The following is a 14,066-nucleotide window of genomic DNA, read 5'->3' on the forward strand; positions in this document are numbered from 1 at the left end:
AACACCTATGTTGACGTTGCTACTGATCTGCGGAGTAGTTCCCTTGTTGTTGCAGACCAATTCTCCATAATCGCACCGGCATTGTGGTCGCTGCTTCATCTGCCGTTGGTACCTGCTTACGAAATAAATGCCATTTAGCACGAGATAGAGCATCTGCCGCACTGTTCAAAATCCCCAGGACATGTCTAGCTCTCAGGGTTATACTGTGACATAATGCCTCTAAAAACTATCTCCTCAGTAGATTGACTACCATTGTGCTTTTTGACGATTGTGCATTCAGAACGTGAACAACCGCTTGGTTGTCGCACCAGAAGATAATGTGTCTATTTTTGAGTTTTGCGCTCCACAATACTAAAGTTACCCATATGGGGAAGAGCTCTAAGAAGGTTATGTTCTTTGTTAGTCCCTTCTTATTCCATTCTTCTGGCCATGGTTCAGCACACCATGCCCCCTGACACAGTGCTCCAAACCCCCAACCGCCCGATGCATCCGTTTGTATGTTCAAGTCCTTGCTAGATAGTGGGCGACCTTGGATGACTGAGACACCATTAAAGTAGACCAGGAAGGAGCTCCATATTCTGAAGTCCTCTCGTATTTCTTTCGATACCTGAAGGTAGTGGTGCTGTTTCCATATCCCTACTGTAGCTGCTGCCAGTCTTCGCATGAACGCCCTTCCCATGGGAATCACTCGGCAAGCGAAATTCAAGGCTCCCAAGATAGTTTGGGCGACTTGGTGCGCTATTTTCTTTGCTGCTACCATTTGTTGTATGATATTGCACAGCTTAACTACTTTTTCTTCTGGTAATCTTGCTATCATTCGTTTGGAATCCAACTCTATTCCCAAGAATGATATGGTTGTTGCAGGACCTTCCGTTTTGTTGCTGGCCAGTGGAACTCCGAATTTCTCCGCAACTACCTGGAAGTCGGCTAGCAAATCGCCACAGTGGTTGGAATCCTGTGGGCCCATAAATAAAAAGTCATCCAAGTAATGGATAATGTTGTTAGACTCTGTCCTTCTCGCTATGACCCATGCAAGAATGTGCTGAAGAGCTCAAAGTAAGCACATGAGACTGAGCATCCCATGGGCATGCATTTGTCAAAGTAGTATTGATTGTTGAAGGTAATCCCCAGTAGCGGAAAGCTGCTTGGGTGTACCGGAAGCAGCCTGAAGGTGGACTCTATGGCCACTTTTGCCATAAGGGCCCCTTTTCCACATGTCCATAGCAGTACGACTGCTGTATCGAAGGATGCGTACTGCACTGAACATTCTTCCTGTGGCAGCTGATCGTTCACTGATTGCCCCGGCGGGAATGATAAATTTTGTACGAGCCGGAATTTTCCTTTTTCTTTCTTGGGGATTATTGCTAATAGTGAGATGAAAATATTCCGGAATGGTTGTTGTGCAAATTGGCCTGCTATCCTTCTGAGTTCTAATTCTGTTTTTAACTTTTCTTGGACTATTTCTTTGTGCTTTGTTTTCGATGGAGCATTGTTGGTCTTTGCTCCTTGTATCTGACCCTGAAATGGGATAACAAACCCTTCCTTAAACCCATGTATTATCTTGTCTGCTTTCTCTTTGTTTGGGTATATGTCTAGCCATGGTTTCATTGCCTTGAGATGCACTGGTGAAGGTGCTTTTCCAAATTGCAGATTCTCATGCTGGTTTAGCCTTACTCCCGGCCGTTTCCCTTTTTGGGCATTTTATCATTGGATGTGGAGCTGCGCAATTAGTGCACACGTGTTTAAATATGCAATCTTGAAATGTGCAGACGGCTTTGTTGTAACGCCAACAGGTCACTCCAAAGGTGTTGTCATGGACCAACGCCTGCCTTGTTGCGTGTCTGTAGGGAGATGTCCTTCGGGAGCTCCTTGCTCTCATTCCTTGCTCTGATGATTTACAAGTCATGTGTTGTATCCATAGGCTGACGTCCTGCGTTCCCCATGTCATGTACCGGTTCTCCTCCATCTTATCCCAGAAATTTTCATCATAAGTCAACCAGGACCAGCCCTCGTGCTGCTGATAAGCTCTCATGATATTGACTGCAAAGATCAGCATGGGTCCATACTGTGAATGATCCTTACGTCCAAGACACTAGTCATTTATAAAAACGCCATCATCCATTTAACTATATTCTTAGGGGTTGTAGAGTCTTTTGACTTCTTTCGTTCTTCTGTTTTCCGTCACCCGTGCAGAATACTAAAGATGTCTATGTATTTCCTCTTTCGTATTTTCTTTCACAACCGCTTGGGAACTTCCTCCCAGAGCTCAGATAACGTTGTGAGCACAGGCGGCTCCCTTACCTCCTTGTCCACCATCTTATTAGGTCCTTGCTGTTCGCTGTCCGACCCCGAGTCTGACGATGATGTGTCTGAGGAACTATCGGTGCTGGTGCTTGCCCTGCACTTGCGCTTTGCTTTGCGCTTCTTTTTCTCTGTGACCGAACTGCTATCTGTCACCATGAGCCCCGACCCGGAAGACAGTGACCTTTGTCCATTATCCCCTTCTTTGTCCCCGCACTCACCCGCACTGCCTTGCTCGGTCTGCCACCGCCATGCTGACTGACTTGCTGGTGGGTGTTCCTCGTCATTGTCTTGCGACCCTCTCTGTTCATTCTGCACTGCTGTCCCATCTTAGTCCAAGGTCTGTGCTGACACCCTCTTATTCCTATCCGACACTCCTCTTGCCATGTCGTCTGCACTTGGCCTTGCTCCTACTTCGTTACTGTATGAAGTTCTGGTAGCCCATGATGCTGACCTAAGTCCTTGCTCTCCTTCTGGATAATGCGGGGGTCCTTGGGGCGACGCTGAACAAGGGTAGAAATCCCTTGTGTGTCAGGGAAGACTACAGTGATAGGGGTATACTACCGTCCACCTGGTCAAGATGGTGAGATGGACAGTGAAATGCTAAGAGAAATTAGGGAAGCTAACCAAATTGGTAGGGCAGTAATAATGGGACACTTCAATTACCCCAATATAGACTGGGTAAATGTATCATCGGGTCACGCTAGACAGATAACGTTCCTGGATGGAATAAATGATAGCTTTATGGAGCAATTGGTTCAGGAACCGACGAGAGAGGGAGCAATTTTAGATCTAATTCTCAGTGGAGCACAGGACTTGGTAAGAGAGGTAACGGTGGTGGGGCCGCTTGGCAATAGTGATCATAATATAATCAAATTTGATTTAATGACTGGAAAAGGAACAGTGTGCAAATCCAAGGCTCTCGTGCTAAACTTTCAAAAGGGAAACTTTGATAAAATGAGAAAAATTGTTAGAAAAAAACTGAAAGAAGCAGCTACAAAAGTAAAAAATGTCCAAGAGGCGTGGTCATTGTTAAAAAATACCATTCTAGAAGCACAGTCCAGATGTATTCCACACATTAAGAAAGGTGGAAAGAAGGCAAAACAATTACCGGCATGGTTAGAAGGGGAGATGAAAGAAGCTATTTTAGCCAAAAGTTCTTCATTCAAAAATTGGAAGAAGGATCCAACAGAAGAAAATAGGATAAAGCATAAACATTGGCAAGTTAAATTTAAGACATTGATAAGACAGGCTAAGAGAGAATTTGAAAAGAAGTTGGCTGTAGAGGCAAAAACTCACAGTAAAAACTTTTTAAAATATATCCGAAGCAGAAAGCCTGTGAGGGAGTCAGTTGGACCTTTAGATGATCGAGGGGTTAAAGGGGCACTTAGAGAAGATAAGGCCATCGCGGAAAGATTAAATGATTTCTTTGCTTCGGTGTTTACTGAAGAGGATGTTGGGGAGGTAGCCGTAATGGAGAAGGTTTTCATGGGTAATGATTCAGATGGACTGAATCAAATCACGGTGAACCTAGAAGATGTGGTAGGCCTGATTGACAAACTGAAGAGTAGTAAATCACCAGGACCGGATGGTATACACCCCAGAGTTCTGAAGGAACTAAAAAATGAAATTTCAGACCTATTAGTAAAAATTTGTAACGTATCATTAAAATCATCCATTGTACCTGAAGACTGGAGGATAGCAAATATAACCCCAATATTTAAAAAGGGCTCCAGGGGCGATCCGGGAAACTACAGACCAGTTAGCCTGACTTCAGTGCCAGGAAAAATAGTGGAAAGTGTTCTAAACATCAAAATCACAGAACATATAGAAAGACATGGTTTAATGGAACAAAGTCAGCATGACTTTACCCAGGGCAAGTCTTGCCTCACAAATCTGCTTCACTTTTTTGAAGGAGTTAATAAACATGTGGATAAAGGTGCACCGGTAGATATAGTATACTTGGATTTTCAGAAGGCGTTTGACAAAGTTCCTCATGAGAGGCTTCTAGGAAAAGTAAAAAGTCATGGGATAGGTGGCGATGTCCTTTCGTCGATTGCAAACTGGCTAAAAGACAGGAAACAGAAAGTAGGATTAAATGGGCAATTTTCTCAGTGGAAGGGAGTGGACAGTGGAGTGCCTCAGGGATCCTTATTGGGACCCTTACTTTTCAATATATTTATAAATGATCTGGAAAGAAATACGACGAGTGAGATAATCAAATTTGCAGATGACACAAAATTGTTCAGAGTAGTTAAATCACAAGCAGATTGTGATAAATTGCAGGAAGACCTTGTGAGACTGGAAAATTGGGCATCCAAATGGCAGATGAAATTTAATGTGGATAAGTGCAAAGTGATACATATAGGAAAAAATAACCCATGCTATAATTACACAATGTTGGGTTCCATATTAGGTGCTACAACCCAAGAAAGAGATCTAGGAGTCATAGTGGATAACACATTGAAATCGTCGGTACAGTGTGCTGCAGCAGTCAAAAAAGTAAACAGCATGAGAAAATCACTTTTTCATGTTTCACTCAAAACTTGCATTTTCTCCTCAGAAATGTACAAAACCATTGAAAACTTGGTTCTAACAGTGAAAGAAACATATTTCAGCATGAGAAATTCACTTTTGTATCTTTCACTGAAAACTTGCATTTCCACCTCAGAAATGTACAAAACCATTGAAAACTTGATTCTAACAGTGAAAGAAACACATTTCAGCATGACAAAATCACTTTTGCATGTTTCACTCAAAACTTGCATTTTCTCCTCAGAAATGTACAAAACCATTGAAAACATGGTTCTAACAGTGAAAGAAAAACATTTCAGCATGAGAAATTCACTTTTGTATCTTTCACTGAAAACTTGCATTTCCTCCTAAGAAATGTACAAAACCATTGAAAACTTGGTTCTAAATGTGAAAGAAACACATTTCAGCATGACAAAATCACTTTTGCATGTTTCACTCAAAACTTGCATTTTCTCCTCAGAAATGTACAAAACCATTGAAAACTTGGTTCTAACAGTGAAAGAAACACATTTCAGCTTAAGAAAATCACTTTTGCATGTTTAACACAAAACTTGCATTTTCTCCTCAGAAATGTACAAAACCATTGAAAACATGGTTCTAACAGTGAAAGAAACACATTTCAGCATGAGAAAATCACTTTTGCATGTTTCACTCAAAACTTGCATTTTCTCCTCAGAAATGTACAAAACCATTGAAAACTTGGTTCTAACAGTGAAAGAAACATATTTCAGCATGAGAAATTCACTTTTGTATCTTTCACTGAAAACTTGCATTTCCACCTCAGAAATGTACAAAACCATTGAAAACTTGATTCTAACAGTGAAAGAAACACATTTCACCATGAGAAAATCACTTTTGCATGTTTCACTCAAAACTTGCATTTTCTCCTCAGAAATGTACAAAACCAGTGAAAACATGGTTCTAACAGTGAAAGAAACACATTTCAGCATGAGAAAATCACTTTTGCAGGTTTCACTCAAAACTTGCATTTTCTCCTCAGAAATGTACAAAACCATTGAAAACTTGGTTCTAACAGTGAAAGAAACACATTTCAGCATGAGAACATCACTTTTGCATGTTTAACACAAAACTTGCATTTTCTCCTCAGAAATGTACAAAACCATTGAAAACATGGTTCTAACAGTGAAAGAAACACATTTCAGCATGAGAAAATCACTTTTGCAGGTTTAACACAAAACTTGCATTTTCTCCTCAGAAATGTACAAAACCATTGAAAACTTGGTTCTAACAGTGAAAGAAACACATTTGACCATGAGAAAATGACTTTTGCATGTTTCACTCAAAACTTGCATTTTCTCCTCAGAAATGTACAAAACCAGTGAAAACTTGGTTCTACAGTGAAAGAAACACATTTCAGCATGAGAAATTCACTTTTGTATCTTTCACTGAAAACTTGCATTTCCTCCTAAGAAATGTACAAAACCATTGAAAACTTGGTTCTAAATGTGAAAGAAACACATTTCAGCATGAGAAAATCACTTTTGCATGTTTCACTCAAAACTTGCATTTTCTCATCAGAAATGTAGAAAACCATTGAAAACTTGGTTCTAACAGTGAAAGAAACACATTTCAGCATGAGAAAATCACTTTTGCAGGTTTCACTCAAAACTTGCATTTTCTCCTCAGAAATGTACAAAACCATTGAAAACTTGGTTCTTACAGTGAAAGAAACACATTTCAGCATGAGAAAATCACTTTTTCATGTTTCACTCAAAACTTGCATTTTCTCCTCAGAAATGTAGAAAACCATTGAAAACTTGGTTCTAACAGTGAAAGAAACACATTTCAGCATGAGAAATTCACTTTTGTATCTTTCACTGAAAACTTGCATTTCCTCCTAAGAAATGTTCAAAACCATTGAAAACTTGGTTCTAACAGTGAAAGAAACACATTTCAGCATAACATCACTTTTGCATGTTTAACACAAAACTTGCATTTTCTCCTCAGAAATGTACAAAACCATTGAAAACATGGTTCTAACAGTGAAAGAAACACATTTCAGCATGAGAAAATCACTTTTGCAGGTTTCACTCAAAACTTGCATTTTCTCCTCAGAAATGTACAAAACCATTGAAAACTTGGTTCTAACAGTGAAAGAAACACATTTGACCATGAGAAAATCACTTTTGCATGTTTCACTCAAAACTTGCATTTTCTCCTCAGAAATGTACAAAACCAGTGAAAACTTGGTTCTAACAGTGAAAGAAACACATTTCAGCATGAGAAATTCACTTTTGTATCTTTCACTGAAAACTTGCATTTTCTCATCAGAAATGTAGAATACCATTGAAAACTTGGTTCTAACAGTGAAAGAAACACATTTCAGCATGAGAAAATCACTTTTGCAGGTTTCACTCAAAACTTGCATTTTCTCCTCAGAAATGTACAAAACCATTGAAAACTTGGTTCTTACAGTGAAAGAAACACATTTCAGCATGAGAAAATCACTTTTTCATGTTTCACTCAAAACTTGCATTTTCTCCTCAGAAATGTACAAAACCATTGAAAACTTGGTTCTAACAGTGAAAGAAACATATTTCAGCATGAGAAATTCACTTTTGTATCTTTCACTGAAAACTTGCATTTCCACCTCAGAAATGTACAAAACCATTGAAAACTTGGTTCTAAATGTGAAAGAAACACATTTCAGCATGACAAAATCACTTTTGCATGTTTCACTCAAAACTTCCATTTTCTCCTCAGAAATGTACAAAACCATTGAAAACTTGGTTCTAAATGTGAAAGAAACACATTTCAGCATGACAAAATCACTTTTGCATGTTTCACTCAAAACTTGCATTTTCACCTCAGAAATGTACAAAACCATTGAAAACTTGGTTCTAACAGAGAATGAAACACATTTCAGCTTAAGAAAATCACTTTTGCATGTTTAACACAAAACTTCCATTTTCTCCTCAGAAATGTACAAAACCATTGAAAACATGGTTCTAAACAGTGAAAGAAACACATTTCAGCATGAGAAAATCACTTTTGCATGTTTCACTCAAAACTTGCATTTTCTCCTCAGAAATGTACAAAACCATTGAAAACATGGTTCTAACAGTGAAAGAAACACATTTCAGCATGAGAAAATCACTTTTGCATGTTTCACTCAAAACTTGCATTTTCTCCTCAGAAATGTACAAAACCATTGAAAACATGGTTCTAACAGTGAAAGAAACACATTTCAGCATGAGAAAATCACTTTTGCATGTTTAACACAAAACTTGCATTTTCTCCTCAGAAATGTACAAAACCATTGAAAACATGGTTCTAACAGTGAAAGAAACACATTTCAGCATGAGAAAATCACTTTTGCATGTTTCACTCAAAACTTGCATTTTCTCCTCAGAAATGTACAAAACCATTGAAAACATGGTTCTAACAGTGAAAGAAACACATTTCAGCATGACAAAATCACTTTTGCATGTTTCACTCAAAACTTGCATTTTCTCCTCAGAAATGTACAAAACCATTGAAAACTTGGTTCTAACACTGAAAGAAACACATTTCAGCATGAGGAATTCACTTTTGTATCTTTCACTGAAAACCTGCATTTTCTCCTCAGAAATGTACAAAACCATTGAAAACTTGGTTCTAACAGTGAAAGAAACACATTTCAGCATGAGAAATTCACTTTTGTATCTTTCACTGAAAACTTGCATTTCTTCCTAAGAAATGTACAATTCCATTGAAAACATGGTTCTAACACTGAAAGAAACACATTTCAGCATGAGGAATTCACTTTTGTATCTTTCACTGAAAACCTGCATTTTCTCCTCAGAAATGTACAAAACCATTGAAAACTTGGTTCTAACAGTGAAAGAAACACATTTCAGCATGAGAAATTCACTTTTGTATCTTTCACTGAAAACTTGCATTTCTTCCTAAGAAATGTACAAAACCATTGAAAACTTGGTTCTAAATGTGAAAGAAACACATTTCAGCATGAGAAAATCACTTTTGCATGTTTCACTCAAAACTTGCATTTTCTCCTCAGAAATGTACAAAACCAGTGAAAACTTGGTTCTAACAGTGAAAGAAACACATTTCAGCATGAGAAATTCACTTTTGTATCTTTCACTGAAATCTTGCATTTCCTCCTAAGAAATGTACAAAACCATTGAAAACTTGGTTCTAAATGTGAAAGAAACACATTTCAGCATGAGAAAATCACTTTTGCATGTTTCACTCAAAACTTGCATTTTCTCATCAGAAATGTTCAAAACCATTGAAAACTTGGTTCTAACTGTGAAAGAAACACATTTCAGCATGAGAAAATCACTTTTTCATGTTTCACTCAAAACTTGCATTTTCTCCTCAGAAATGTACAAAACCATTGAAAACTTGGTTCTAACAGTGAAAGAAACATATTTCAGCATGAGAAATTCACTTTTGTATCTTTCACTGAAAACTTTCATTTCCACCTCAGAAATGTACAAAACCATTGAAAACTTGATTCTAACAGTGAAAGAAACACATTTCAGCATGAGAAATTCACTTTTGTATCTTTCACTGAAAATCTTGCATTTCCTCCTAAGAAATGTACAAAACCATTGAAAACTTGGTTCTAAATGTGAAAGAAACACATTTCAGCATGACAAAATCACTTTTGCATGTTTCACTCAAAACTTGCATTTTCTCCTCAGAAATGTACAAAACCATTGAAAACTTGGTTCTAAATGTGAAAGAAACACATTTCAGCATGACAAAATCACTTTTGCATGTTTCACTCAAAACTTGCATTTTCTCCTCAGAAATGTACAAAACCATTGAAAACTTGGTTCTAACAGAGAAAGAAACACATTTCAGCTTAAGAAAATCACTTTTGCATGTTTAACACAAAACTTCCATTTTCTCCTCAGAAATGTACAAAACCATTGAAAACATGGTTCTAAACAGTGAAAGAAACACATTTCAGCATGAGAAAATCACTTTTGCATGTTTCACTCAAAACTTGCATTTTCTCCTCAGAAATGTACAAAACCATTGAAAACATGGTTCTAACAGTGAAAGAAACACATTTCAGCATGAGAAAATCACTTTTGCATGTTTCACTCAAAACTTGCATTTTCTCCTCAGAAATGTACAAAACCATTGAAAACATGGTTCTAACAGTGAAAGAAACACATTTCAGCATGAGAAAATCACTTTTGCATGTTTACACTCAAAACTTGCATTTTCTCCTCAGAAATGTACAAAACCATTGAAAACATGGTTCTAACAGTGAAAGAAACACATTTCAGCATGAGAAAATCACTTTTGCATGTTTCACTCAAAACTTGCATTTTCTCCTCAGAAATGTACAAAACCATTGAAAACATGGTTCTAACAGTGAAAGAAACACATTTCAGCATGAGCAAAATCACTTTTGCATGTTTCACTCAAAACTTGCATTTTCTCCTCAGAAATGTACAAAACCATTGAAAACTTGGTTCTAACACTGAAAGAAACACATTTCAGCATGAGGAATTCACTTTTGTATCTTTCACTGAAAACTTGCATTTTCTCCTCAGAAATGTACAAAACCATTGAAAACTTGGTTCTAACAGTGAAAGAAACACATTTCAGCATGAGAAATTCACTTTTGTATCTTTCACTGAAAACTTGCATTTCTTCCTAAGAAATGTACAATTCCATTGAAAACATGGTTCTAACACTGAAAGAAACACATTTCAGCATGAGAAATTCACTTTTGTATCTTTCACTGAAAACTTGCATTTCTTCCTAAGAAATGTACAAAACCATTGAAAACTTGGTTCTAAATGTGAAAGAAACACATTTCAGCATGAGAAAATCACTTTTGCATGTTTCACTCAAAACTTGCATTTTCTCCTCAGAAATGTACAAAACCAGTGAAAACTTGGTTCTAACAGTGAAAGAAACACATTTCAGCATGAGAAATTCACTTTTGTATCTTTCACTGAAATCTTGCATTTCCTCCTAAGAAATGTACAAAACCATTGAAAACTTGGTTCTAAATGTGAAAGAAACACATTTCAGCATGAGAAAATCACTTTTGCATGTTTCACTCAAAACTTGCATTTTCTCATCAGAAATGTTCAAAACCATTGAAAACTTGGTTCTAACTGTGAAAGAAACACATTTCAGCATGAGAAAATCACTTTTTCATGTTTCACTCAAAACTTGCATTTTCTCCTCAGAAATGTACAAAACCATTGAAAACTTGGTTCTAACAGTGAAAGAAACATATTTCAGCATGAGAAATTCACTTTTGTATCTTTCACTGAAAACTTTCATTTCCAACTCAGAAATGTACAAAACCATTGAAAACTTGATTCTAACAGTGAAAGAAACACATTTCAGCATGACAAAATCACTTTTGCATGTTTCACTCAAAACTTGCATTTTCTCCTCAGAAATGTACAAAACCATTGAAAACTTGGTTCTAACAGTGAAAGAAACACATTTCAGCATGAGAAAATCACTTTTGCAGGTTTCACTCAAAACTTGCATTTTCTCCTCAGAAATGTACAAAACCATTGAAAACTTGGTTCTAACAGTGAAAGAAACACATTTCACCATGAGAAAATCACTTTTGCATGTTTCACTCAAAACTTGCATTTTCTCCTCAGAAATGTACAAAACCAGTGAAAACTTGGTTCTAACAGTGAAAGAAACACATTTCAGCATGAGAAATTCACTTTTGTATCTTTCACTGAAAACTTGCATTTCCTCCTAAGAAATGTACAAAACCATTGAAAACTTGGTTCTAAATGTGAAAGAAACACATTTCAGCATGAGAAAATCAATTTTGCATGTTTCACTCAAAACTTGCATTTTCTCATCAGAAATGTACAAAACCAGTGAAAACATGGTTCTAACAGTGAAAGAAACACATTTCAGCATGAGAAAATCACTTTTGCAGGTTTCACTCAAAACTTGCATTTTCTCCTCAGAAATGTACAAAACCATTGAAAACTTGGTTCTAACAGTGAAAGAAACACATTTCACCATGAGAAAATCACTTTTGCATGTTTCACTCAAAACTTGCATTTTCTCCTCAGAAATGTACAAAACCAGTGAAAACTTGGTTCTAACAGTGAAAGAAACACATTTCAGCATGAGAAATTCACTTTTGTATCTTTCACTGAAAACTTGCATTTCCTCCTAAGAAATGTACAAAACCATTCAAAACTTGGTTCTAAATGTGAAAGAAACACATTTCAGCATGAGAAAATCACTTTTGCATGTTTCACTCAAAACTTGCATTTTCTCATCAGAAATGTAGAAAACCATTGAAAACTTGGTTCTAACAGTGAAAGAAACACATTTCACCATGAGAAAATCACTTATGCATGTTTCACTCAAAACTTGCATTTTCTCCTCAGAAATGTACAAAACCATTGAAAACTTGGCTCTAACAGTGAAAGAAACACATTTCAGCTTCAGAAAATCACTTTTGCATGTTTAACACAAAACTTGCATTTTCTCCTCAGAAATGTGCAAAACCATTGAAAACATGGTTCTAACAGTGAAAGAAACACATTTCAGCATGAGAAAATCACTTTTGCATGTTTCACTCAAAACTTGCATTTTCTCATCAGAAATGTACAAAACCATTGAAAACATGGTTCTAACAGTGAAAGAAACACATTTCAGCATGAGAAAATCACTTTTGCAGGTTTCACTCAAAACTTGCATTTTCTCCTCAGAAATGTACAAAACCATTGAAAACTTGGTTCTAACAGTGAAAGAAACACATTTCAGCATGAGAAAATCACTTTTGCAGGTTTCACTCAAAACTTGCATTTTCTCCTCAGAAATGTACAAAACCAGTGAAAACTTGGTTCTAACAGTGAAAGAAACACATTTCAGCATGAGAAATTCACTTTTGTATCTTTCACTGAAAATTTGCATTTCCTCCTAAGAAATGTACAAAACCATTGAAAACTTGGTTCTAAATGTGAAAGAAACACATTTCAGCATGAGAAATTCACTTTTGTATCTTTCACTGAAAACTTGCATTTCCTCCTAAGAAATGTACAAAACCATTCAAAACTTGGTTCTAAATGTGAAAGAAACACATTTCAGCATGAGAAAATCACTTTTGCATGTTTCACTCAAAACTTGCATTTTCTCATCAGAAATGTAGAAAACCATTGAAAACTTGGTTCTAACAGTGAAAGAAACACATTTCAGCATGAGAAAATCACTTTTGCATGTTTCACTCAAAACTTGCATTTTCTCCTCAGAAATGTACAAAACCATTGAAAACTTGGTTCTAACAGTGAAAGAAACACATTTCAGCATGAGAAAATCACTTTTGCATGTTTCACTCAAAACTTGCATTTTCTCCTCAGAAATGTACAAAACCATTGAAAACTTGGTTCTAACAGTGAAAGAAACACATTTCAGCATGAGAAAATCACTTTTGCATGTTTCACTCAAAACTTGCATTTTCTCCTCAGAAATGTACAAAACCATTGAAAACTTGGTTCTAACAGTGAAAGAAACACATTTCAGCATGAGAAATTCACTTTTGTATCTTTCACTGAAAACTTGCATTTTCTCCTCAGAAATGTACAAAACCATTGAAAACTTGGTTCTAACAGTGAAAGAAACACATTTCAGCATGAGAAAATCACTTTTGCATGTTTCACTCAAAACTTGCATTTTCTCCTCAGAAATGTACAAAACCATTGAAAACATTGGTTCTAACAGTGAAAGAAACACATTTCAGCATGAGAAATTCACTTTTGTATCTTTCACTGAAAACTTGCATTTCTCCTCAGAAATGTACAAAACCATTGAAAACTTGGTTCTAACAGTGAAAGAAACACATTTCAGCATGAGAAAATCACTTTTGCATGTTTCACTCAAAACTTGCATTTTCTCCTCAGAAATGTACAAAACCATTGAAAACTTGGTTCTAACAGTGAAAGAAACACATTTCAGCATGAGAAATTCACTTTTGTATCGTTTCACTGAAAACTTGCATTTTCTCCTCAGAAATGTACAAAACCATTGAAAACTTGGTTCTAACAGTGAAAGAAACACATTTCAGCATGAGAAAATCACTTTTGCATGTTTCACTCAAAACTTGCATTTTCTCCTCAGAAATGTACAAAACCATTGAAAACTTGGTTCTAACAGTGAAAGAAACACATTTCAGCATGAGAAAATCACTTTTGCATGTTTCACTCAAAACTTGCATTTTCTCCTCAGAAATGTACAAAACCATTGAA

The 14,066-nt window shown here is 36.5% G+C and overlaps 1 protein-coding gene across 1 annotated transcript in view; it reads right to left on the reverse strand.

Annotated features, from left to right (window-relative positions):
* Window positions 1-226: 226 nt before the first annotated feature.
* LOC115088557 (kinesin heavy chain-like) overlaps window positions 227-14,066 on the reverse strand; it is a 108,148-nt gene continuing 94,308 nt past the window's right edge. Inside the window, exons 12-13 of the mRNA XM_029596815.1 lie at window positions 2,302-2,450; window positions 227-955 (exon numbers count right to left, since the gene is read on the reverse strand). Coding sequence (XP_029452675.1) covers window positions 227-955; window positions 2,302-2,450 — 878 coding nt within the window. The remainder of the gene's footprint in view (window positions 956-2,301; window positions 2,451-14,066) is intronic.

The sequence above is a fragment of the Rhinatrema bivittatum genome, chromosome 3 (assembly GCF_901001135.1).
Source record: "Rhinatrema bivittatum chromosome 3, aRhiBiv1.1, whole genome shotgun sequence".
Lineage (NCBI taxonomy): Eukaryota > Metazoa > Chordata > Amphibia > Gymnophiona > Rhinatrematidae > Rhinatrema > Rhinatrema bivittatum.